Source organism: Momordica charantia (assembly GCF_013281855.1).
Source record: "Momordica charantia cultivar OHB3-1 chromosome 3 unlocalized genomic scaffold, Mcharantia_2.0 BLBB01000003.1, whole genome shotgun sequence".
NCBI lineage: Eukaryota > Viridiplantae > Streptophyta > Magnoliopsida > Cucurbitales > Cucurbitaceae > Momordica > Momordica charantia.
Genome location: NW_028275161.1, coordinates 23,639,971 through 23,666,252, shown reverse-complemented (window position 1 = coordinate 23,666,252; position 26,282 = coordinate 23,639,971). Strand labels below are relative to the sequence as shown.

Here is a 26,282-nt window from a genome sequence, read left to right as displayed (position 1 = left end):
TGAAATCATAGTCACATGCCATTCGTATTTACTTTTTTTTTCTTTAAAGCATACTCCTGTTTACTATATCGTTACATATAATAATGAAACTAGGCATCTATTTCCAATACTGATACGTTTGAAATTGTATAATATTTTCATAGCTTTTTAACAATATAAAGAAAGACCATAATCGAAGTTAAATCGTTAAAAAGAATTTGAATGCATTACAAACTTGGTTAGGATTAGGAAAACCTGCACTGCCAGTACCACCATCATTCGAATTCATTACAAACTTGAAATCCACTTCTCATCAGTATTTCAATGGAATACGAACTAATTTCATTAACTCAACAAGTTAATTACAGTCTTCAAAAATTTAGAACGAGTGAGTATCCCGTCAAAACTTCTAAATTATATATAAATACTATACTCTGAACTATCTTACATGAAAACCTACAGACGTTCATTCATTCAGTCATCTTCATCATCAGAACTAGCGTATGCCAAACCTAGTAAACTTTTGACAGGATTTTCAGCTTCTTTTTCGCCTTCACTTTTGTTAGTTTTTGATAAGGGGGTCTCTTTCCCATTTTCATGGTCAACGTCAACCTTGGAATTTGACAAAGCTCCTTGACCTGAAACTCTGGGCCTTTTAGGTTTGACTTCCACTACCCTTTTCAATAGATCTTGCTGTCTGCATTTAAGAAATTATAGATCAAATATGAGTAAAGGGAACATGCAACCAGCTTGCTATATCAGAAGACAACAAGGATAATGAGTAAAAGAATAGGTGGCTCAGAGACACCCAGACCTGATTCCACTCTTTGGCTTTGGCTCAACACGAAGCGCCAAAGGGACAGATGCAGGAGCAGAATCTGCCAAACTAGCAGCTTTGTGTTGATTTATTAAGGAAACGAGACAGCAACATGAGAGATTGAGAGATTCTTTAACTATATGATTATATGACTGGAAGCACACAATAAACTATTTTGTAACATTGGTTAGAGCATAGAGGGAACTGGGAGGGAAAGATATTGCAGTCTTTTTCTCACCCGCTTCTCTCATCCTTTATTACTTTCCATTTCCAGTTCTTATGACTCATATATAGGGAATAGGGGGTAGAAAGATACACATAACACCGTTTTGCAGAAAAACCTAAACAGCAGTGTTCAGGAACCAGAAAGTTCAACCTTCAGCAATTGGCACATTTGTGATATAACGTTAAACAAGCATCAAAGGATTCAAGGGGGAATCTTTTAGAAGGAAAAAGGAAAACACAAATATTAACACTTTAAATGCAATCAACACAGCAGAATCTTTAAATTTTCTTAATTAAGTTCCATTTCAAGAAAGGATATCTTGAATGCTGCAAAGGCTCGTTTCTCAGTGCGCCTAAGGAGGCGCTCTGCATCCTCCTCAGCTTCCATCTGCTCTTTGAGATAGAGCAGATCATCGCTGTCCAAGGCTGCAAACTCCAAACTCAAGTTAACATTAAGAATCTAAGACTAATATTAAGATTTGTTAGGGGAAAGGCATGGGCACACACAAAACAGACAGATAGAGAGAGGGAGTTACCGCCTCGTCCATGAAGGTAACCTCCACGTTCTCCTGCAACCTCTTGCATCTGCATGTATCAGCCACCCGGTAAGAAAAGCCAAGATCCCTGCCAGGGCATGTTATTAGAAAACTTTCCTCAGGATTTCACAAGAGGAACAGGCAACGTAAGACTGCTGGAAAAACATTAAAGCATAACAGGTATTACACTATTAAAAATTATGAAGAGAAAATGTCGGAAAACTTCCACATAACCAAAGCTGGGAACAATTCAAAGGAAGAAATTTTTTAGATAAGAAATTCAAAGGAAGAAATGGATCATAAGGAACCAGAAACAAACTACTGTGTTTTTTGATAGATGGATATTCACAATACATAAGAACTGAATCTACAGGGTATTTGGTAATTTTAAAAACTGTCGCTTCAGTTAACACTAACAGCATAGGAAGGTCAATTATTTCAACATAAAAAGAGATGTGGTTCAAAACCCTAGGAGATAGGGAAAAAAATTAGGATACTGTTTATGAAGTGTATTTCATGACAAGCACAAGAGGTACAATTAACCAATGGAAGTACTATACATCTCATAGTGACTATGAGAATGATACATTCGAAGGAAGCGTAAGAACTTTCCCCTGAGTTAAACGGGTTGAGAAACTTCAAATAGTGTAGCTTATTAGGAATAAGTCTCAAAAACTTGTGTCCGTACAAAGGGTCCGATTTGTAGTTTTGAGAATTGTAAAAGTCAATTTGTAGAATGAGAAGCTGGTTTCATAAGCCAATATAATTTCACTGTTTCAACCTATGGGATTAGCAAATTGGTAGCTTGGGATAAAATCTACAAACCAAACGAGAACACCATAAAGTCAAACTCATGTGTCTGAAACATATAATTCAAACGACTCCTGTAGGTCTTAAGATCTAGGGTAAATTAAAAAAATACCAATATTCCATATACATCTCTGTAATGATCACTGAAGCAATTACTTGGGGACCTACTTCACTAGACCAACCTCCAGGTCGCTCTTGTGATAACCAGTATGATCATTCTGCCCATACTTATAGGAAATGAGATTTGGGATTTGGGATTTGGGATTTCTAGATGCTAGAAATAATAATCTCATGTGCATTCGCAAGCACATGGAAAATTTAAGCTTCATTCCTCACGTGACAAGCTGGCTCCACCACACAATTTCAACAGTTGTGTTCCATTATGAGACTCATACTATGAAGACTCATTTTAGCTTTAAAACCTTCCAGGTTTAAGAAATGCTGGATGCTCAGAGAAGCGGGCCAGCCCTATCCAGAATTCCTATCTGCCTATCCTAACCTAGCTCCATCCAGACTCAAAATAAGCCGAGAGTAGAATATGACAAATAGAATGTGGCAACAAAAGTTTTGAAACAAATTCTAAACTCGACCAATTTAAATGAAAATAATGAGCAGTACACAATCACTTATGATTCCATAAGTTGGTCATATCATAAGTATGGAACCCTCCTCAGTTAAAATTGATCACAGACTACAGTATTGCTATGCTACTTCAAATATGGTGTTATTCTGCCGCCTTTTTTCTCTCTCTCTACAACCAGAGTGTTGGGGGCCTACCTCTTGCATTATGCTCATGACCATTCCCTAAGGCCAACGTGAAGAGACAAATTTGACACTTCCGTTTTTTGAAGGCCAAAGTTAGAGGTAGAAAGTGCTACAAAATACAGAAGCAAGGAAGCAAAGGTCTAAAACATCCCAAGAAGAAATCTGAGACAATGCATCAAACACCCATCTACCAGTATTAATCAATTATCATTTGCAAGTCGTAATTTCGTCGTTCCACCTACACTACACGAATTTCTCCAAGTTTAAGAGTTGATTTCCTTCATTTTTTCTCTTTGAAGCAACAAAATACCTACAAATTTTTCTATAAGAAATTCTACAGTTGTACATTAATATAGACTATAGACCAGTCCAATTCGAAGTGTCAACTTGATAAACTGATCCGTGATTACATAATAGGAAACTTAGTATACCCTAAAGGGCCTAAACTAATTGAAAGAGGGTGGTTGAGGCAAAATTGCGCTAACCTTCGCAACCATTCGTTGAAACGTGATATCTTCGTCGTCTATCTTATCCTTTCCTTTGCCCCACTTCTTGTCTGTAATTGTACACATCAATGGGAATGGCAGGTCAGAAAAAAACAAAAGAAATTGAAAACAAGGATCAAAGCTCAAACGAAACAATTTCATGCGAACACCTTTTGGGTCGGAAAGATTGGTATATTCGCGAACTTCTTTTCCAGCCATTGCTACGAGAATCGTTTATACTTCCCTCGGAAACCAGAAATCCAAAGGAAACCCCAGACCAAGCTCCCTCCCTCGTCGCCCCTGGTTCTGTGTGAGATTGACCAGCGAACCAAACAAGCAGAAAGCAGAAACACTTGCGTTTGTGTGAGAGAGAAGCAGGGAGCAACGATTCTTCTGGAATGGTAATGGAAGGGTAATTTGGATTTGGGCTCAAAGCCCTGTGCCTCTGCCCACAAATTATCGGCCTTTTTTCTCTTAAGGGCCATGCCTAATGGATATATATATTCAGAATTTACTTGCCCTATTAGCCATTTAACCTTTTATTTTAAATAATTTTCAATATTACACTCTTACTTTTTTTTTTATTAATAGATCTCTCATCTCATCTCATCTTTCTTATTTTCAGTGGGTCAAAAAATGTTAAACCATCAAAGTTATGGTCCAAATCTATTAAATATAAAGGTAGGGGTATTCATTTTCCTCACAAGTTTGGACTTCCGCAAGGACCCGCTATAAACGAAGTAGAGAATCTCTATTTAGACTCCCCGCAAGGTGAGGATAAGGCACTTTATCTCGTCATCTCAACAGAGATCGGTTAGGGAATAAGCTCGTCATCTGTATCCCATTTATATATAATATATATTAAAAAAACATAATCATTGTCAACTTGAGAATAACTAAATTGATTAAAGTACATATCTCCGATCAAAATATCGTGATTTCAAATTCTCACTCTCACACGTTGTACTAAAAATATAACAATAATAAATCATAAATTATTCGCTACGTGGAATCCAACTCCTGCAAATTCATTTCAAGGATTAAATGGGAGACAATGACGAAGAAAGTTTCTCATCCCTTGGACACCCGTACATAAGAGTGAAGATTAAAAGTTCAATTATAATATAATATTAAGAACTTTTTAGCTTATAGAGGGCTAAATATATGCAAGAAAAATTTTAGATCAAATTTATAAAGTCACCCATAGATTTTTTCTTTTAATTATAGTGGTTGATGTTGTAATAAATGTCAATAAAGTCACACAATAACTAGAGAATGGATTGATTCATAGTATATAAGTGAATGACAACATCTCTATTGGTACAAGGTCTTTTTAGTGAATCAAAATATCGTAATCCAATACTTGAGGTCGTTGTCTCCGAGAGTACCATTCTAAAAATAATAATGAGCATTTGAAAAATTATCTTATATATACTATTTATGCAAAAAAATTTGCAAGCAACTTTAATTATTATTTTTTATTCTTCATTAAAATTGTATTTTTTAATACAAAAATGTGGAGCATTAAAATTTGAACCACCCTCATCAAGGAATATATAGTAGTAGAAGCTTTAATTTGAAAGGAGTGATACTCCCATTTTGTGTATTTCTCTTTATTTTTAGGAAGAATAAGAAAAAAAAATTGTCATGTTTCTCAATCGTGAATTTATGCCAACTTATGATAGCTAAATTGATTAAGGAATTTATTTAGATCAAAATGGTGTGAATTTAAATTTTCACTTAATATGTTGTAATTAAAATAAATAAATAAAAAGACAATGAATTTACAAAATCTATGATTGATTGAACATAATAATATGATAATCACTTATTAATATAGATATTAATGGACTATAATTATAATTGTTTTTAAATCTCACTATAATTATAATCCTCGGTAATTTAACATACACTTTTTTGTTTACTTTTTATAGTTTTTAAAATGTATTAAAAATTTCAATTTGTTTACAGGTAAAAGAAAAAGAAAATCAATTGCTTGCCTACCATTTGTTTAGTTTGAAGAACATGTATAGGTCTCGTTTAATTAAAATGTATTAGCTCTAATTCCTATGAGGATATGAACAGTGTACATAAGAAAGTGGAAAATGGTTGATTATTTAATATTTTAAAGGCAACTGGAAGATGACAGCGGCTGAAATAAAATAAATAAATAGGTATTCTAAATAGATCTCAACATGTTGGCAATATAAACAATACCCCTACACTTAAGGGTTGTTTTTCTTTTTTACAAAGTTTAGTAAAATAGATTATTGATATTTTTCTCTCTAATTACAAATAAATGAAAAGGTAGATTTAAAATATTGTGCAAATGGAAAGTCAAAAAGGGACTTATGGTATTAAAACAAAATGCCCACCGCTTTCTCATGATTTTTTTTAGCAGTGTATATAACTTTTGATCGAATATATGTATCATAATCGGTTGAATTATGTTTAAGTTAGCCACTTTCTTATCCTATAATTCTGTTTTATGAAGTACTAAAATAGATATACATGTTTTTAAAAGTACGATGAAATTTTAATGAACAAACAAGAATAGGACGAACAACTAATTTTATATATGCTTCTATGAATCTTCAATAAAATGTAAAATAAACATAAATTTAAATTTAACATACTATGTTGTTGAATTGAGATCTTTCATTTCCATTATTGCTTATAGTTTTTTCCTCTCATTGATTTCTAATGATCTAAAAGAAAAAAGGAAATTATTTTAAAATTTTATTTGGGGATAACTTTTAAAAAGCGAATTTTATACACGCCTATGATAAATTCTTCCTGCATATAGCACCACGATATCATCACGTGCACCATACGTTGTTCTTTATTTTTGTTTTATTTATTAACCAATTAACATTTTAATCAAACATTAGTCATACCATACGTTTTTTTAATTATTATATTATAAAATTGAAGAAGTGCTATGCTATACTATAACATTACGATATAGCATGTAACTCAATGTATAAAATACTTATTACCATCCTCTTAAAGTTGATGGTTCGATCCTCACACCACAATAGTTGAACTAAAAAAATATGATTTTACTATAATTAATAATAGATTACATTTTACTAATTACTTACAAATTCTTGAAAATATATATATATATATATATATAAAGGGTGGAAAAGTAATTTTCTTATAAAACAATGGCTACTCCGGTATCACGTCAGTGGCAATTAAGTGGCGCACAAGAGGTGATTCAATTACGTTACTCATCATTTAAGAATAAAGTACTAACGATATCTTCTTTTGTCGCTATATATATTTCTTTAACGTTGTTCGTACAATTAATAAGATAAACATTCTTGAAACGAACAAAATCTATCGAAGATTACGTGACGTCGACTTAGTAACATATAAATAGAATACACGTGCTATTAAAAAAAATCCCTAAAATAGTAATTTATCGTAAAGATATTTTCACTTAAAAATAACGCCTTTTTAGTATTAAATCAAACATAGTATCAGCTATATGTCACAAAAAATGGCGCAAATGTTTTCAAAATTTATAGACTAAAATAAATATACAAGTTGATTGAAGGAGTGATTAAGTTCATCTAGAAGGATGGCGTAAGGCAAAGTAATAATTTTTCACTTTTATGTATACTTTTTTGAAATGGAATCTAAAAAAGTAAAATAATAATGAATTCAGTTATATTTTGTTTGTACACGAAATAATAATCTGTGAAAAATGAAAAAGAAATACAGGAATTGTGAATACAGCCATTTTTAGACGTTGAAATAATTAGAAAAAGAGAGAAAGGGCCAAATCTTGGAAGCGTGAAGAGAGAAACGGCGTCCGTTACCTCTGGAAGCGAATTGTAAAAAATTTGAAAACGGCGATTCTTACACGGTTACACCGCATTGTAGGCCCCACACTGCAGCCCTTACATTTTTCTGTTATTGTAAAAACCAAAAGAGGGAAAAAAAATTTAATTAATTAATTAAGTAATATATCCAATAATCTAATCTATTTATTTAACGTAATACTCTCTCTTCCACACCACACTGAATATTTTCAGAAGCAAAAGAGAGTATTTGTAGCCACACCCCATTGAGGAATAGAGAAGCATTTGGATGTTTGATTCTAGACTCAATCTCACAGGGTGGAACACTTTTTTGCCGTCTCCTTATCCAATTTACAAGCTCTACCTCTATTTTCTCGCTCCCATGAGTATTATCTTTTTGTAGTTTTTTAGCCTCATGCTTTTTTCTGGGCACCACTCAATTTATGATTACTGCTACGAAATAGAAGGATGGACGCCTTCTTCGGTGAATACCATAATTAGGCCTAGTGGATTTTATTTTGAATCGCAGAAATGAACCTCCCAACATGTTGAGATTGTCTCCAATTATGTTTTTGCATTTATACAATTTACTCATATCCACGCGCGACTTGATCTAAGGATCTTGATTTTAGGTTTTATCATTGACTCCATTATTTGTTGCTTGATTGCTCCTTGTTTATGCAACTTTTATTGTGTTTCTTGTTTTTGATGGACATGTACACTGGGGCGGATCTATTGAGGGTCGAGGGGGGTTCGAGACCCCCCGAACTTGATAGTATTATGATTAGTACTTTTTTATTTTTTTTCGTAATGCGTGATCTTTTTGTGATTTTATTTATTTATTACATATTCTTCTTTATTTAATGCAATAAGTGATTTTCTTTTAGTTAAAAAGAAAGAAACAAATATGTGATTTTTTTTTTCTAAAAATCATATTTTCAATTTATATATTGTCCATACATATGTATAATATTTTTTTCTATAAACTATTGTACGAATATTTGTTTCTTCTGTTTAAATCATCATTTTCAAGTTTCAATTGTTTTTTAATATAATTTTTTAATTTAAATTTTGTACCATCTTTGTATAAATATATCCATTTGGTTTATGTTAATTAAAAAAAACAAAAAACTTACTATATATTCATTTAACAAATAATAAATATATAAGAAAACCTATATAAATTAATATGTCAGTTTTCAAAAGAGAGAAAAATATATAAGATTGTAGGATTTTAAATCCTAAGATTATTATTCAACATTTTTAAACCGTGCAATGATGATAATTTTTTATTTTAAACTTAAAAGATTTTTTTTAAATCTATATATATATATATATATATATATATATATATATATATTTATCATCTCATTCATCTAATTGTTGCTAGCAATTTTAAAGTTTTTTCCAATTTACAAGTTGCCGTTAATATAGGTAGCTTTTTTTTTATATAAATTATTGTATCAATATTTTTATTAATTATATATTAAATTATCAAGTTTTTGAAATTCAATTATTATTCTTTTACATAATTTTTAATTTAAATTTTGTAGAGTATAAATAAGTCAACAGATTAACTATTTTAGTCCTATTCTATTAAAGCCCCCCTCAACAAAAGTTGTTTTTTATCCGCCACTGCATGCACGTATCCCGATCTGTTCTTGTTGCCTGCATGCACTTAGGTTTCGTTATTCAGATTGTTGGAGGTTGTTCAAGGATTCCCCCTTTGGTTGCACTCTGATGTATTTGTAACCATATGCACGCTTTTTTGATTTCCGTCCATATTATGCACTTAGTTGACACTGTCAACGGCATGGAATGATTAAGGAGTTAAGAATCTATTTTAATCGTTCACTGACATTGCATTTCATCTTGCTGAATTTGAAAAATCCAGAAACATGTTGGAGGGTCCATCTTATCTCATCTCAAGGGACTTGCCTAGCTCTTGCGAACAAGAGAGCAAATGGGTTTATAATACTTTCCGTGTTATCGAGCTGACGAATAAGAAGCATCTATTAGAAGATAGGGAAGAACCTTCGGTGAGAAAGTCATGCAAGTTGTCGGATGATGCTGACAAGGGAGGGGAAGATGTAGACCTTCAAGTAGTTGACGATCAGGATAAGCAGCATTGCGGTGGAGACCAGTCAGATTCAAGTTCGCTGGTCCAGCAACTTGGTCGGGATATGTCAATTAATTGTCTCCTTCTCTGCTCAAGATCAGATTATGGCTCAATTGCCTCGTTAAATCGAGACTTCCGGTCTCTAATTCAGAGTGGGGAACTTTATAAACTACGGAGGCAGATGGGCATCATTGAACATTGGATCTACTTCTCTTGCAGCCTTCTTGAATGGGATGCATATGATCCAAACTGTAAGCGTTGGATGCGTCTGCCAATAATGGTATCAAATGAATGTTTCATGTCATCAGATAAGGAATCCTTGGCTGTTGGTACTGAGCTTCTTGTTTTTGGAAAGGAAACAGTTTCCCAAGTTATATATAGATATAGTATTTTAACTAACACATGGTCATCAGGGATGAATATGAACACACCCAGGTTTCTGTTTGGCTCTGCCAGTCTTGGTGAAATTGCAATACTAGCTGGTGGTTGCGATCCACTGGGGAACCTCCTGAACTCAGCTGAGCTGTACAATTCTGAGACAGGAACTTGGGTCACTCTTCCTAGGATGAACAAAGCAAGGAAGATGTGCTCGGCAGTATTTCTCAAGGGAAAGTTCTATGTGATTGGTGGAACTGGGGCAGGTAACACAACTCTTACTTGTGGTGAAGAATACGATTTGAAGACTCGGGCATGGCGTGAGATACCTAACATGTATCCTGGACGAAATGCTGGAGATGGGGCTGCTGTGCCAGCTGCTGCAGTTGAGGCACCTCCTTTGGTTGCAGTTGTAAATGATAACTTGTATGCTGCAGATTATGCACATAGAGAGGTTAAAAGATATGACAAGGCAAGAAACTTGTGGGTGGCAATAGGCTGTTTGCCCGAGCGTGTGGTCTCAACAAATGGTTGGGGATTAGCATTTAGGGGTTGCGGAGATCGACTAATCGTCATCGGTGGACCAAGGGCCTTAGGTGGACGTATGATTGAGATATACTCTTGGGCCCCAGATGAAGGGCAGCTGCAATGGGGTGTGCTTGCCAGCAGGCCATTGGGTAATTTTGTTTATAATTGTGCAGTCATGGGATGCTGAGGCAACCTTCTCTGGTGTCTGGAGTCATTTCATAAAGGACTTCATGATCCTCACTTTTCAAGGCAATTAGCTATCTCTGCCTGCCTTCTGATGTTGTGGAAATGTGCGGTGATATTTAAACAGATAGAATAGGTCCAATTGAATTGAAGAAGGTAGAATGTTTCTCTTGTTTCTATTTGATTGCATTTTCTCCCCTGTTTTCCCATTGTTATGAGATATTCTCAAATGTCCGTGTCATTTAGAACAGTCAAACAAATAAACTCAAGTGATGATGCATGTTTTTAGGTTGTTTTTACTATTTGCACAAGTTCAAATCGAACTTATTGAATTGTGAAGTGGAATAATTTTGTTATAGCTGCCTCACTCCTCTTTTCCCTTGAAAACCAATTCCCCTTCCACTGCACCACCCCAAGCAATAACTGCGTAAAAAATGAAAAAGATCCGGATAAAAACTAATGAAAAAAAGTCAAGTATTCGTTATGTAATTGCGTATGTGCGATCTTTTCCTTTTCTGGTAGACGGTAACTGGCATAGCATATGAGGAGCGCATACTTTTGGGTTTTTACCTTTGTGATTTTGATTGAGGCACAGGTAAATGAATTCTACCCAGCAAGGGACTGTTTAAGTTATTGAAATCTTTTTCCAATAGCATTGGGGAGCCTCCGCTATTAGATCCTCAACCGCATCTCTCCTATCTGTTATATATGAATATGATATAGATATATGTGGTCGCTGTGGACATTGTATCCAATCTTATGGCCATAGCTCAATGATAATTGACATATATCTCCAATCAAGAAGTTATGAGTTCGATCCCCAAATGTTAGGCATACGATGAAAGTTGTGAATGACATTGGCAGACAACTTAAAACTTAATATTGCTTTATTGAGTATGCAAATGCATTTGTACCCTCTGGTTAAGTGTAAGTGTGTGCCCAGTGATTGCAGAAGCAAGAAGAATGGAGGAAAATTGAGTTTGAACTCATATACCTAACTAAAAGACAAGCAAGGACTCTCAATTGAAATGCACAAGATGAATAATATCCGGAAGGGTAAGTGAACAATCCAATAACCACCATAATCATATATGGGAGGTCTTCATTATTTTCATGAGTTATTTTATTTTATTTCATTTCATTTTTACAATCATAGTTATTTTAACCTAAGTTATTTCCTATAAAATTGTGAGCGTGAGCTTGTAAGATAATTATTTGAAGTATTGTAGGCTTTGACTTTTTTTTCTTTTTTTTTTTTAAGTAAACATAGGAGGGGTGTAGATTTGAACTCTCAACTTTACGATTGAATAGATATATCTTAATCCGTTGAACTATGTTCAGGTTCACAGTATGGTAGATTTTAACACTTTTTTTTATCTTCCTAAGGCTCCAGATTGCCAACAAACCAAAGCCCAATAATTATGTGTTATATTAGCAAACAAAATTAAGGGGCACATGTCTCGGTTCTTACGTGGATCTTTCCCTGAGATGAATGCATAATTAATGTATAATTAGGAGACTTGACAACACTTCCAGGTGGTTTGCTACCGTAAATAGGCAGTGGGCTTAATATATAATATATACACCAAAGAAGTACAAGATTGGCCACAACATAATTCATTATAATGTTACATAAAAAGCGAACATTGGTTTCACCCATAAAAAGCCAAACATTATTTCTACTTCAATACATAATCGAGATCGTATACGGTTTTGATTAATATCTTCCATTACACCGATAGACATGTTCCTTCTCATCGTAGTAATCGTGCTACTTGCAGAGTATGTATACCAAGAAATGAGAATTAGTTTTTTTTATTACAACATTAATTTGGGGGCGAGGATTAAATTCACAAACTCGTGGTTGGAGATATATGACAATTATCGTTGAATTATGCTTGTTTTGGCGTTGAAAGATTTCATTTGGAATTGATCAAATAACGTACCCATTAGCCATACTGCACATTATCTGACACTTTTTGTTCCATTCCCCAACCACACACAAAAAACAAAGAAACAAACATTAGACTCTTCAATTAAGAAGGCTGTATGCTTGGAGCTGAGACAAAACTATATAATTATTTACAAATGGTTGTCTATGTTTTGTTAGGGAAAATGATTTCATTTGTCGCCGAAATCGGCCCTATATACTAGATACGATACACATATATATAATATACATGTATATTCTTGTGTTACAAAATAGAAAGAAACAATGAATTATATATGTGGTTTGGTTTGGTGGTTAGTTTATTTAAAAAAGGAGGGGTTAGTTGGGGAATTGTGAAAATATTAAGATTTGGAGAGGACAGGTGTTGGATTGTGGTTGGGTGATGGGGGTTTGAAATTGCCCTTTTAAGCTCGCGTTCGCGTTTGTGTTTTTCCCATTCAACACTCTCGAGTCTGTAGCTAGTTTTGTTTGCGTTTGATGGCTTCCTCCGATATCAAAAAACTTGTCCTCAGATTGCAAACTTTACTCCCACGCCTTCACCAAAATATCGACTCCACGGTGGATATATCGGCGGCGGAGATATTGAAGGAGACGTGTGATTACATAAGGAAATTGCAGAGGGAAGTGGACGACCTAAGTCAAAGGCTTTGCCAGCTCCTCGATTCAATGGGTGTTGCTTCAACAACTTCTTCATCTCTTCTCACGTAATCATGATTATAATTCATTTCAATTAATCATAATAATCTTTCTACCATCATGTGCTCCATTTTCCTTAATTTCTATGATTAATATACGAATGAACTTCTTTTTCTTATCCATTACGCTTTAAAATAGTAAATCATTTAAATTTTATGATATGATGTCGATCAGTGATTTATGTATTATAATTCCGAGAATCAATATGAAAAATCATTTATATATTATGATCAACTTTAAACGCTATACATATATATAACAATAACAAAAATTTTGTTTAGGTAGGGAATTCAACATCCAATGTTTTTTTCAATAATAGCTATATACATAGGTTGATTGTGTTATTAGTAGTTTTAAAAATATAAAAATAATGAAATTGACACAAGTAAATCAATAAATTATTATTGAGGTAGATAAATCATTAATAGTCAATTTCAATTTAACTCAACTAATTAAAGCATTAATAAGAATCTCGTTAAAAAATAGGATTTCAAATCCCGTTCTACTTTAAAAAATAATAATAATAATAATAATTGACTATCTAAATAGGCCACTCAAACATATTGATCTTTTATGTTTTAGACATTTTTTTTTATTTTCAACTCTAAATTGTTATATAATATTAATAAAATTAACAATATTTCAAAAAAATATATATTTCAAAAGTAAAATTAATTAAATTGTACTTGAAATAAACTGTTTATAAAAAAAATGCTTTAATAAAATTCGATTATCAAATTTTAATACATATAAATTTGTATTTTAGGATCTTAAAGAAAAAATTAGCCTTAAACCCTATATATCTTCCCAATCCCTCTCTATCCAATTCCACCAGTTTCAAGACTTATTTTTTAGATTTTAAAATTATTATTATTTTTCTTGAAATTCACTTGAGTTATAATATAATTAACCCCACTTCAATACATCCTAACCAAAAAAAAGTGTTAAATTTCTTTGTTTTCTATTCCTATGCTATATACTTAATACCAATTCTTGATAATATTAATTCTTTACGTAAAAGTTAGGATAATAATTTTTTAATTAAACAATATATAGATAAAGATTTGATCCTCTGACCTATTGGTCGAAGTTATAATATCTTAACTCGCTAAATTATTTTCAAATTGACTTTATAGATTATTATTTACTAATTTGAAGCTTAGAATTGTCATATAACTAAGTAAGAGCTTAAACGAGGGTAAAACTTACCAGCATCACAATCTAGTCCTATATTTTCAAGTAAATACAAACAACAAGCATCAACATTCAAAATCAAAATCCCAATTTTCCAATTTCCAAATGGGAACAAAGAAAACAAATAATGCATTCCATTTAAAAATTAATTTAGTGAAGTGGCATATTCAATTTGGCAAGAATGACGTGGATATTGGCTACAAGTGCCAATATCCCGCCGCCGTCTAAACCCAATACCCAAGGCCGCAAGCAGAGGAAGACATGGATTCGACGTCGTTTGGGGAGGTCAAGGCTCAAGACGAGGATGCGAAAAAAGTCCATACAATACGAGGTGAGGTGAGGGCATTGATTTGATCCATCTCTGGTTTGAAAATTGAATCGATCTGTTTTTTCTTGGAACAGAAGTTTGGCCAAGGAAGTTGTGCAATGCAATAGCAATTAGTTAGGAGGCTCCTTCCCCTTCTCCGTATGAACCCAAATGAATTTGATTACAATTCAAACCTTAGTGAATAAAACATTACTCTCCCCACTTCGATTGATTTCATCTGTCGCGACAGCAGACAAGGCGTCGAATTTTTCCTTCAGCAAAGTTGAAACTTCCTCTCTACTCGATCCTCTACAGTTACTCAATGATTATGTAAAATCAAGAAAATGCTCTTTGAAAAACACCAAAGTTATGCACGCAAAGTTGCTCAGGGCAACTCTTCTTCATTCCAGTATCTATGTTACAAATTCTTTGCTAGATTGCTACTCAAAGTCTGGTGCTATGGACAATGCACTCAAGTTATTTGATAAAATGCTCCACCTAAATGTCATTTCTTGGAATATCATGATCTCGGGTTTCAACCAAAACTTCTTATTTTTGGAGTCGTGGAGAACATTTTGCAGGATGCATTTCTTGGGGTTCGAACCCAGCGAGATAACATATGGGAGTGTTTTATCGGCTTGTGCTGCCATGCAAGCTCCAATGTTTGGTAAGCAGATTTATTCACTTGTAGTGAGAAATGGGTCTTTTGTCAATGGTTACGTTCGAGCAGGGATGATCGATTTATTTGCTAAAGATTCCAGTTTTCCGGATGCTCTAAGGGTGTTTAATGACGTGGATTGTGAGAATGTGGTGTGTTGGAATGCCATTGTCTCTGCAGCTGTAAGAAATGGTGAGAATTCGGTGGCTTTGGATCTTTTCAACACAATGTGTAGTGGGTTTTTGGAGCCTAATAGTTTCACATTTTCCAGTGTTCTAACTGCGTGTGCTGCAGTTGAAGATCTTGAATTTGGTAAAAGAGTTCAGGGGAGAGTGATTAAATGTGGCGGAGAAGATGTCTTTGTAGAGACAGCCCTGATTGATTTGTACGCCAAGTGTGGAGATATCGATGAAGCTGTTAAGACATTCTTGCAGATGCCCATTCGCAATGTGGTCTCCTGGACTGCCATAATATCTGGTTTTGTTCAGAAGAATGATTGTTTTATGGCCCTCAAAGTTTTTAAAGATATGAGAAATTTGGGAGAAGAAATTAACAGCTACACAGTTACTAGCGTGTTAACTGCATGTGCTAATCCAGCCATGAGAAAAGAAGCAATCCAACTCCACTCCTGGATTCTAAAAGCTGGATTTTTGTCATATGCAGTGGTGGTATCTGCTTTAATTAACATGTATTCAAAAATAGGAACTATCGATCTTTCTATGATGGTTTTTAGAGAGATTGACGATCAAAGGAATCTCAGTTCTTGGGCAGCTATGATAACTTCATTTGCACAGAATATGGATAAAGAGAAAGCAATTGAACTGTTTCAAAAGATGTTACAGGAAAGTATAGGACCAGATACATTTTGTACTTCCAGTGTCTTGAGTGTGACAGACTGTATTACTTTTGGGAGACAGATACACTGCTACACACTTAAAACTGGATTAATATTTGATGTTTCTGTTGGCAGTTCTCTTTTCACAATGTATTCCAAATGTGGCTATCTAGAGGAAGCTTTTCAGTTTTTTGAAAACATGCCAAAGAAGGACAGTGTTTCATGGGCATCAATGATTTCCTGTTTTTCAGAACATGGCTATGCAAAAGAGGCCATTCATTTATTTAGAAAAATGTTGTTCGAAGAATATGTACCTGATCATATTACTTTAAGTGCAGTCCTAACTGTATGTTCTGTTCTTCATTCTATTCAAATAGGTAGAGAAATTCATGGTTACTCGGTTCGTGTGGGACTTGGCAAAGATGTAGCTATTGGTGGTCCGCTTGTGACGATGTACTCGAAATGTGGAAACCTGGAACTGGCTAGGAGGGTGTTTGAAACATTGCCCCAGAAGGATCAAATTGCATGCTCTTCATTGGTTTCAGGATATGCTCAGCACAAGCGCATTCAAGAGGCACTTTCTTTATTCTGTGATCTGCTGGTGCCTGGTTTAGCCATTGATCCCTTCTCAGTCTCATCCATACTGGGAGCCATTGCAGTTTTGGATAGGCCTGGCATTGGGGCTCAACTCCATGCACTCATAATGAAAGTAGGCTTGGAGAAAGATGTTTCTGTTGGGAGTTCGCTGGTAATGGTATACTCCAAATGTGGAAGTATAGAAGACTGCTGCAAGGCATTTGAGCAGATTGGAAAACCTGATTTGATTGGCTGGACCGCCATGATTGTGAGTTATGCTCAGCATGGGAAAGGTGCAGAGGCTTTATGTGTCTATGAACTTATGAAGAAAGAAGGAATCAAGCCTGATCCAGTCACCTTTGTTGGAGTTTTGTCTGCTTGTAGCCATAATGGTTTGGTTGATGAAGCTTATTTTCACCTCAATTCAATGGTGAAAGACTATGGAATACAGCCAGGGTATCGACATTATGCTTGTATGGTAGATCTGCTTGGTCGGTGTGGGAGACTGAAAGAGGCAGAAGAACTGATTAACAATATGCCAATTGAACCTGATGCTCTCATCTGGGGAACGCTTCTAGCTGCTTGTAAAGTACATGGAGATATTGAATTTGGAAAACTAGCAGCAAAAAAGGTGATGGAGTTGAAGCCATGTGATACTGGTGCTTATGTCTCTCTTTCCAATATCTGTGCTGATATGGGCTTGTGGGAAGAAGTCCTGAACATTAGAAGCCTTATGAAGGGAGCTGGAGTGACTAAGGAACCTGGTTGGAGCTTTTTGTAAGATGCTACTATGCATAGTTGGTAAGTTCTTATAGCTAAGGTTTTTCCCTTTTTGTTTGCATGTCCTGATTTTATTGTAAAAGGTCCTTGGCAAGAATACCAATTAACTGCAGTTTAAACTATTGAAGAGATAGCAAAACAGCAAATGATGCAATGTGCTGACCCTATTGATTCTGATTTCATCCCATGTTCTATTCTGGAAGCCTAGATCATTACGACAGACATTGGAAAAACTTACGAGACAAGCCAAGGCGGAAGGCACTTGGCTATCATTTATGCAGGCATTGCTTCGTTTTTTGGTACCAAATAAGAGAATTCAGCCTATCATTTACCATTATGGATCAAGTAAAATGAAGAATGCTGAAATTGCAGATTGTACTCAGAAGTTGGAATATCCGTCAAGTGCATCAGCTAGTCTTTCTATTTTGTTGTAGATTGGCAGATGCAGAGGATGGGAGTTTCTTCATGGCCCGCTACAAATAATCGCATTCTAGGCTATTTGGGGAATGTGGAAATTCCCACCCATACAAATACATCTTCATTTAGTCCCGGCTTGAGTAAATTTTGTGATGGGTGCAGGCGAGTGTATAGTAAAATACTCTGATAATTTGTCTCAACATGTTACTTGCGCTCTTTTTAAAGTTATGTTGTGTATCAAATGGATAATCAAATGGCCATGTTTTCTTACATGTAGTTCACTGCTAGAAAACTAGGCTTCTTTGTCCAAGGATGTGATGCTATTATATAATTTGGACTCTCACTCTTATAAGTCGTTCTTCGTTTTGTTTCATTTTTTCTTGTGGACAGATTACCGATCTGGAAAAGGAAAGAGACTTTTACTTTCCAAAGTTATGGGACAGAGAAATATTTTGTCAGATGCCTGAACTAGAAGACCTCCCGGTACGAGCCCCATGGATTTAGGAACCCGACTCAAAGAACAATTACTTTTCAGAACTCTAACTTTGAAAGAGTACGTGGATAAATTGTACTTTTGATGCAGATGGCAACAGCAATCAAGATGATATGTATGCAGCAACTTTGACCAAAACTCATGTCCCAATGTTGAGTCCATAGTTAGAGGGGCTTTGAAGCAGAAATTTGAGCAGACTTTTGTGACTGCCCCTGCCACTTTAAGGCTCTCCTTCCATGATTGTTTTGTTAGAGTAATCTTCTCATTCCCAATTTTCTTTTGTGTTGTTTTGACGAGATTGATGAATTTTGGGCAGTTTTTAACTGTTTTTGGTCTGTTTAAACAGGGGTTTGACACCATGATCAAAGCTAAGGCTGCTGTTGAAGGCGTGCCGAGGGTGTAAGAACAAGGTGTCTTCTGCTGATATCTTGACTTTGGCTACTAGAGATGTTGTAGTTTTGGTACGCAAAAAGTGTGCGAGAACTGGTTTCCCCTGTTCAACAAATTGACGTCTTTAGCATTTGGGAACGGAAAAAAGGAGTGTAATGAAGGAAAACAGGGCGAACGGAGGAGGTGGCGGTGGGGGTGTCGAAGTGGGCGGCGGCGTTGCTGTTGCTGGAGGCAGTAGCGAAAATTCGACACGTCGTTTGCCGGCCCACACTGGCACCTTCAAGTTACAACAAAATCGAATTTCTCAAATCTCATCACCCGCCGTCCGATCCGACCCGAGATAAAGCTGCGGAAGAAACAAAACCCAGTTTTAAGGTTTCAGAAAAGTTGAGATTGAAGCAGAGAAGAAGAAAAGAAAGGTAAATATCCCAAATCCAATGTTACTCCACAATAACGAAACTACTACTCTTTCTTCTTCAGCAGCAAATTCGTTGGTGGTGGCATCTCCTGGACACCACCAAAATTCACAGATCGTAGACCCGCGTGTTTAACTTTTAATTTGAAGTTTATCTTTTAGAATCGAAAGTCTAGAGGATGCAAGTTTGGGGGTTTAAACTTTATTTATTCTAGCAATTTATAACTATTATTGGGTGCCACTTGTCCTTTTCCTTAAATATTTTTTTAACAAATAGAAAATATTTCGCTTCTTATTAGCGAGGATAAATTTTGTAAAACAAATATCAAATAATTAAAATACATATTCTTTTACAAATCCTAAAACTACAATACAAAAACAACTTACCTCAATCTAAATTTTTATTACTCATTTCTGTGATTCAATTTAAATATACAAACATATGATATATAGATACAAACTTTTCTCCCAAATTATACAAATTGGATCTAGACTAATCAAAATCTGTGGATTGAACATAAAAAATATATATAATATTTAACATTAAAATTTACCTACATCCAAAAGATAACACAGTAGAATAATCTTCCTAACTTACTTAAGTTTGCGTTAAATATTAAAATTTTTAGCTTTTTAAATGTGATCAGTGATTATAACATAATAAATCATTTCTTTTAATACTAGACAACAATCATGACATGAAGCAATGCATAAAATTTGGACGTCAACTATTCACACACCAACGTTTCTTATCTGTAACAATTCCGCCACATTTCAAGACTGGTTTTAAAAATTTGAATTTTTTTTTTTTAACACAACCACACTTCAATATTCTAACTAAAAAAGGTTAAACATGTGTTAAACTTTCTACTTTCTATTTCTATACCTAATACCACTTCTTATAAAACTTTGATCTAACTCAATATAAATTTATAGTATATTAATCAATTAAGCTATGTTCAAATGAACCTTCTTAAAATAGTGTTATTATTTACTAATTTGACAATGAAATTGTCATAGAAGCATGTAGATATTATAAACATTGATATTGTGGTATTACTTCTTTTTAGTACAAGATGTGGAGAGTGACATTTTTTTTTTCTTTGGCTAAAAGTACCATTTACAAATGTCACAATCCATTGATAGGTTTTAAAGTAAATACAAACAATAAGCATCAACATTAAAAATCCCAATTTTCCAAGAAAACGAATAACAAAAAGCAAGCGCGTATTGTATTGTATTGTATTGCCTTCCATTTAAAATTAATTTAGTGGAGTGGCATATTCAATTTGGCAAGAATGACGTGGATATTGGCTACAATAGCCAGGCTGTTGCTGACGTATTGTACGGATTTTCGCATCCTGGTCTTAACCTCTAGAAACGACGTCGAATCCATCTCCTCCAGCCCGTCCAAGCAACTCTCCTGGTCCGTCATCGCGCTACTCATCCACGTCTGGATATCGCCGATCTTACTCTCCGTCAGGGTCTTCTCTCCGGCGGCATCCGCTTCCATTTCCGCCTTCGACTCATTCACTCGCTCAATTGCGTCTTCTATTTGGCTCTCGCAGTCCTTCAAGGCGCCTCCGCCGTCTCCGTTCGCACTTAGGTTTTTCAGCGATCCGGACAGATTCGAGAGTTCGTCGAGGGAAACTTGGAGGGACAGCTTCAAAATTACTTCTGGATCGGGCTCGGGAGAGCCGTTGAGGGAGATTATGGAGGTGAAGCACGAGTCAGGGTAACGAGTCACGTTGCAGACGATCTTGACAATTGAGTCCGCCGAATTGGAGTTGAGGGAGGGCGATTTGGATGATTTATCACCGGTGGAGTTGTGGATGTAGGCTCCGACGACGAGCGTGGAGAGGACGACGGCGGTGATGATCAGGAGAGACTTCTGCTTGCGGCTTCGGAAGTTGGGTTTGGAGGGCGGCGGGATTTGATCTCCGAGTTCGAGGTGAGTCACTTTGCCATAGCCTTTGAGGGCGTTGATTTGATCCATCCTCTGCCTCTGGTTTGAAATTTGAAGTTTGAAGTTCGTGCAATGCAATATGATGGAAACTGGAAAGGGGAAAGCGAAGGCAAGGTCAAAGTCAAACTCAAACAACCGATCGTGGGATTTAATTAATTAATCCTTCCTTACATTAATGAAGTATTTCGACATGTCGTCACAGGCCCAAAACCATGTACTTGTTTGGGCTAAATTGCCACTAGATTGTGAAAGCCCAAATGCAAATGGGAAAGTAGCAGATGCAACCATTTGATAAATATAATTTTGAAATCTTAATTTAATCAAAATTGTCTATGCATAATGCACCAATTAATAAATTTTACGGGGCAAATATCCTTAAAATCAAGATTCAACCCAACATCCAATCGTCTTTTTCTCCTAAAGAAGACATGGCCACCTCAATTGCTATGAATTTATATGAAATTCAGACTCACATAACGTGTTTGATTACTCAAAACATCTCAAATGTTGGGTAGATATCTAAGAATAAAAATTTGTTTTATGAGAACAAATTGTGTAGATAATTGTAAATGCAACAAATTTATGGTGTTTTGATAATGTCTTGATTTTTCCCCTTAATTATATTTACTAACAAAAGTTTACGTCTTAATCAGATTCGTCTTTTTCAGCATGACACAGAAATCTAAAGAAGAAGATTAAATGGCATACCAAACCAACCACGCCCAATGCCCACCGGAGTTGGGCCCTTCACTGTTAAACCTTTCCATTCCATTTGGACAAAGAACATTTGCCTCCCACTTGCCTTTACTTTTTCTTCTCCTCTTTAACAAATCTCATTTTTTAGACAAAATAATAACTAATTTTAAACCAATATTTCATTTAAAAAATAATGGAATCATATTAACAAACACCCCACCTGTCAATTTGGATTTATTTACTTTATTTTAAATTATATTCCGAGAAAGGGAAGTTGTGACCACAAAAGAATAACTTTTGATAAATTGAAGATTTCGTTACCAAACAAAGCAACTTCTTCCCTCACTAATCTCACGACCTAAGAAACTATAGATTCTCGAATATTTTACACATAACTTATTATAATATGATATGTCAATACAACTTTATCATTAAGTCAATATTATTCTATTTATGAAGTAAAATTTTAACGAAATATCACAAAAAATTTACAAAAGTCTACTGCTTTCAAGTGTAAGAATTTAACATTTTAATCCATTGATCTAGTTATTAAAATGATGTTTCATTCCATTTTAAAATTTTCACCATATTTTTTTTATGAAAATAATTATAAAATGTAAAGGCATAGAAGAGGGAAACTTTGTCTGCTATTAAGAATAAAAATCTTGCTAACTAGAAAATGTCCTCCCCACAACATCATTAAAGAAAAGGATGATCGATAACATTTTTTTTAATTTGATTTCTTAATAATTAATTCCATCCTAACGGATTATTATTCAATATACTTTGGAAGAAATTTGATTTCTTTTTTGTCGGTGGTCGGTTGTTTTTTGTTTGGGGAGGTGACCAACACTACAACTGAACCGTACACCAGAAATATTCATTGTCTGAGGTGTTCAATGTCCCTTCTCTCCCTCTCTATACAAATTTGTATGCTGTAATTATGATGATTATTTCCTTTTTCGAAGACTAATTATTCCTTAATTTTTGAAAATCGGATCCCACCCTAAAAAGCAACCCCACCGGAGCTATTAATCTCGGTTTAATTTTGTTGGGATTTAAAGAATTATCATTTTCTAACGCTAATTTTGTTATGGGTTTGGAACAGTCAATTCCTCCACCGTTCAATTGCACCTTCCGTTTCCAAATGTTTATCATCCAATTCCAAATGGGTTTTAAAAATTTGTTTTAAGCATCGTTTCCCCCTTAATATACGGCCATAAGCCGCCTCCTTAATGCCGTCCTTGTTTTGTTTCCCTTCGTTTCGAGTTTATTATTGACATATTTTCTTCCCCATTTTCACTCCTTCCTCTCTCTGTCTCCCACTTTCAAATCTATCTCTCCCCCTTCTTATGATTTGGGGTTTCTGGGTATTGCTTGGGGACCATGGCTTCCAATATTGGAATGATGGACAGCGCCTACTTTGTCGGTAGGAATGAAATTTTGACATGGATCAACAATTGCCTGCAACTCAATCTCTCGCGCATTGAAGAGGTTCCCTTGCTTTTTACCCTTTCTTTCTCTATTTACCCATTGTTTGGTTCTCGGGAAAATGGTGTAATGCCCCAAGTGGGATTTTCCCGTTTAACCATTTCATGGTTTCTCTTGGGTGCCCCCCCACTTTCCTCCGGGAGAAAATGGGGATGCTGCAATTTCCCCATATTTCTCTTTGTGAATATTCATTGTCCATGAAGGAAAAAATGTCAGCGTTTGGTGGTATTGGCACCGCTTTTTTAGAAATACTTGGAAAAAGAAATAAACGTTTGCTCCAACCTTGAAACATTTTCAAATGACATTTTTCAGTTTCTTATTTCATCACTCGGTTGAATCTCCTAACAGCGGAGGTTTCCGGGCAATGGCCAACCATGCCACATGATAGGGATTTTGATTTTTCGTTGGGAGTAATTTTGTTACCTTTGTCCAAGAAAATGAAAGGGCCATTGTGTTTTTATGTTAATGCAGCTCTATACTTTCGCATTCTACTGATTTTGGAGGCGACTAGAAGCTTGTAGTTGAGGATTGTCTAGTTTAGTTCATGGTTAATTAGAAGCATAGGGTAGAAAACCTGGAATGCAGCTGTTTCTTACCTTAGTTTACTAAGCTTTGAATCTATAGGAACTAAACATAATAATGGGAACTAGATTACGTATGAACCAAGTGAAACCAAACTGTTTATGAAATGCTTATGCTAAGTTTTTTAATCTAGTCATGAGAGTTTCTCTGAATAGCACTCTCATGTTTAGACCCATTTGATTAGGGAATCAACTGACTTTGTTTTTTCAGTCGGATGCAAGTCATTTGTTTATTATCATGATATTGATTTCATTGCAAGGAAAGATACTATTGAAGTTTTTTCCCTTTATTATGGTCCTCTGCTTTTTCTCTCTTCTTCCATTATAAGTTCTTGGTGCGATTACGATTATCTCAGTATCGCTTTTCCCTTGTTTATCTGCCTAGGCTGCATCCGGGGCCGTGCAGTGTCAGATGATTGATATGACCTATCCAGGAGCTGTCCCAATGCATAAGGTAAGTTATCTGTTATAAATGTTTTTCATGTTTCAATTTCAGGATAATTAATGGATCCTCTATGATTCTGACGTGTTTGGCTTGGATGTGTATAATAGGTCAACTTCGATGCAAAAACCGAATATGATATGATCCAAAATTACAAGGTTTTGCAGGATGTATTCAATAAGTTGAAAATTGAAAAGGTATGCAACAGTATGGTTGGCTTTTTATCTCAGCTCTTGACATGTGAAATGGCGGTGGTTTTACTTAGCAATGCCTAGATGACAATTGAGAGCGGGATGTGTAGACATTTTACTTCTTGTCATTTTTATTCTTCCTAGCAATATGCTTGCTGGTGAAATGGATGGGTGCCTTAGCCTTACCGCTGTTGTTTAAGGCCTAATATCTTGTGATTGATAGATAGAAAGATGTTGATTCCTTTACATGGTATGCTGAATGCTGATGTTATTTATGGCAGCACATTGAAGTCAATAGGCTTGTAAAAGGTAGACCTTTGGACAACTTGGAGTTCTTGCAATGGCTGAAACGCTACTGTGATTCAGTTAACGGTGGCATAATGAATGAGTATGCTACTTCTATTGCTGTTAATTATTCACATTCTTTCGGTATATAAACTATCTTCTTTCCATCTTGTTATTAACTTTTTCTTGAATGTTTAAATAGGAATTACAACCCTGTGGAGCGACGATGCAAGGGTGGAAAGGAGCGCTATGTGAAGGGTTGTCAGAAGACTGCAAAATCACTGCAAGCATATAATATGCATAGCCCTGGCTCTGTTGACCCAGTAGAACCAAGTAAAAAACTTCTGCTCAGTTTGCTCCAGTTATTTATTTTCACAAGTAATGAGCCATATGTGTTAAGCTGTTTGATGCATGTCAATCTAGGACACAAGCCGGGAAAGAATGGCGCAACGGGCGGGGGAAATTCTTCCGGAGAAGTTCAAGCTCTATCCAAGGAGGTAGGCTAGGCTAGGCTGCAAAACAATGTCACTGCTAATTTCTACTTTGTTCTTTGTCCAAGGATGTGATGCTATATATAATTTGGACTCTCTCTCTTATAATTCGTTCCTAATTTTATTTCATTTTTTCTTGTGGACAGATTACCGATCTGAAACTATCCGTGGATCTCTTGGAAAAGGAAAGAGACTTTTACTTTGCAAAGTTAAGGGACATAGAAATCTTCTGTCAGATGCCTGAATTAGAAGATCTCCCGGTAAGTGCTCCATGGATTTAGGAACCCGACTTGAATAATGATACTTATCAGAACTCTTTTAACTTTGAAAAGAGTACGATTGATAAATTGTACTTTTGATGCAGATGGCAGCAGCAATCAAGATGATATTGTATGCAGCAGACGCAAAGGAATCAGCACTGGCCGAGGCTCAAGAGTACATATACCAGTCAAAGAATGGGACTGAAGAAGTTGAAGATGAAAATGGGGAGTGAATTTGAAGTTGCAGACAAAGTTGGGCTTGTAGATTGAGCAGGAAAAGGAAAAAAAAAAAAAAAAAAAAAGCTGGAGCATTGCCAAAGCAAATCCCACAGCTCTCATTGATCATACACCACTTATGATCTCTAATGAATAGAATTCTTAGACTTTCAAAAATCCTTGTATGTGCTGTACCAAGGATCATGATTGTTAACTGGACATCAAATCAACCATTGGGGTGTAATAACAGATGCTCAACATTAGCTTTTTATTCTTTTTAATGTCTGAATTGTCTGAGAAAAATGTTGGCTGTCACA

General features: G+C 35.2%; 5 protein-coding genes and 1 pseudogene across 9 annotated transcripts; 4 read left to right on the top strand and 2 right to left on the bottom strand.

The window, feature by feature from the left end:
* Positions 1 to 218: 218 nt before the first annotated feature.
* On the bottom strand, positions 219 to 4,069 carry LOC111008953 (ankyrin repeat protein). The gene is made up of 6 exons (XM_022281836.2): positions 3,788 to 4,069; positions 3,618 to 3,688; positions 1,558 to 1,606; positions 1,341 to 1,447; positions 794 to 876; positions 219 to 676 (listed from the first exon to the last, which is right to left on the bottom strand). The coding sequence occupies exons 1-6, from the start codon at positions 3,834 to 3,836 to the stop codon at positions 454 to 456; spliced, it is 582 nt and encodes a 193-aa protein (XP_022137528.1). The 5' UTR covers positions 3,837 to 4,069; the 3' UTR covers positions 219 to 453.
* Positions 4,070 to 9,048: 4,979 nt separating this feature from the next.
* Positions 9,049 to 10,966, top strand: LOC111008677 (F-box/kelch-repeat protein At1g74510-like). The gene has a single exon (XM_022281432.2). The coding sequence runs from the start codon at positions 9,328 to 9,330 to the stop codon at positions 10,636 to 10,638; it is 1,311 nt and encodes a 436-aa protein (XP_022137124.1). The 5' UTR covers positions 9,049 to 9,327; the 3' UTR covers positions 10,639 to 10,966.
* A 2,070-nt stretch (positions 10,967 to 13,036) lies between these two features.
* On the top strand, positions 13,037 to 13,343 carry LOC148212607 (transcription factor PRE5 pseudogene; annotated as a pseudogene).
* A 1,310-nt stretch (positions 13,344 to 14,653) lies between these two features.
* OTP87 (pentatricopeptide (PPR) repeat-containing protein) lies at positions 14,654 to 19,587 on the top strand. Of its 5 annotated transcripts, none has more exons than XM_022281743.2 (4): positions 14,654 to 17,652; positions 18,439 to 18,531; positions 18,632 to 18,794; positions 18,888 to 19,587. In XM_022281743.2, exon 1 carries the CDS (start codon positions 14,954 to 14,956, stop codon positions 17,630 to 17,632), a length of 2,679 nt encoding a protein of 892 aa, XP_022137435.1. In that variant the 5' UTR covers positions 14,654 to 14,953; the 3' UTR covers positions 17,633 to 17,652; positions 18,439 to 18,531; positions 18,632 to 18,794; positions 18,888 to 19,587. The 5 variants fall into 5 exon arrangements, with proteins under 5 accessions (XP_022137435.1, XP_022137436.1, XP_022137437.1 ...); XM_022281744.2 differs by having other exon boundaries at positions 17,840 to 18,531; XM_022281745.2 differs by having other exon boundaries at positions 17,835 to 18,531.
* A 790-nt stretch (positions 19,588 to 20,377) lies between these two features.
* Positions 20,378 to 21,618, bottom strand: LOC111008783 (Plant invertase/pectin methylesterase inhibitor superfamily protein). Its single transcript, XM_022281593.2, has one exon. It carries the CDS (start codon positions 21,340 to 21,342, stop codon positions 20,614 to 20,616), a length of 729 nt encoding a protein of 242 aa, XP_022137285.1. The 5' UTR covers positions 21,343 to 21,618; the 3' UTR covers positions 20,378 to 20,613.
* Positions 21,619 to 23,099: 1,481 nt separating this feature from the next.
* Positions 23,100 to 26,236, top strand: EB1A (microtubule end binding protein EB1A). Its single transcript, XM_022281687.2, has 8 exons — positions 23,100 to 23,502; positions 24,466 to 24,534; positions 24,633 to 24,719; positions 24,995 to 25,101; positions 25,201 to 25,331; positions 25,422 to 25,495; positions 25,636 to 25,749; positions 25,854 to 26,236. The coding sequence occupies exons 1-8, from the start codon at positions 23,395 to 23,397 to the stop codon at positions 25,980 to 25,982; spliced, it is 819 nt and encodes a 272-aa protein (XP_022137379.1). The 5' UTR covers positions 23,100 to 23,394; the 3' UTR covers positions 25,983 to 26,236.
* Positions 26,237 to 26,282: the final 46 nt, after the last annotated feature.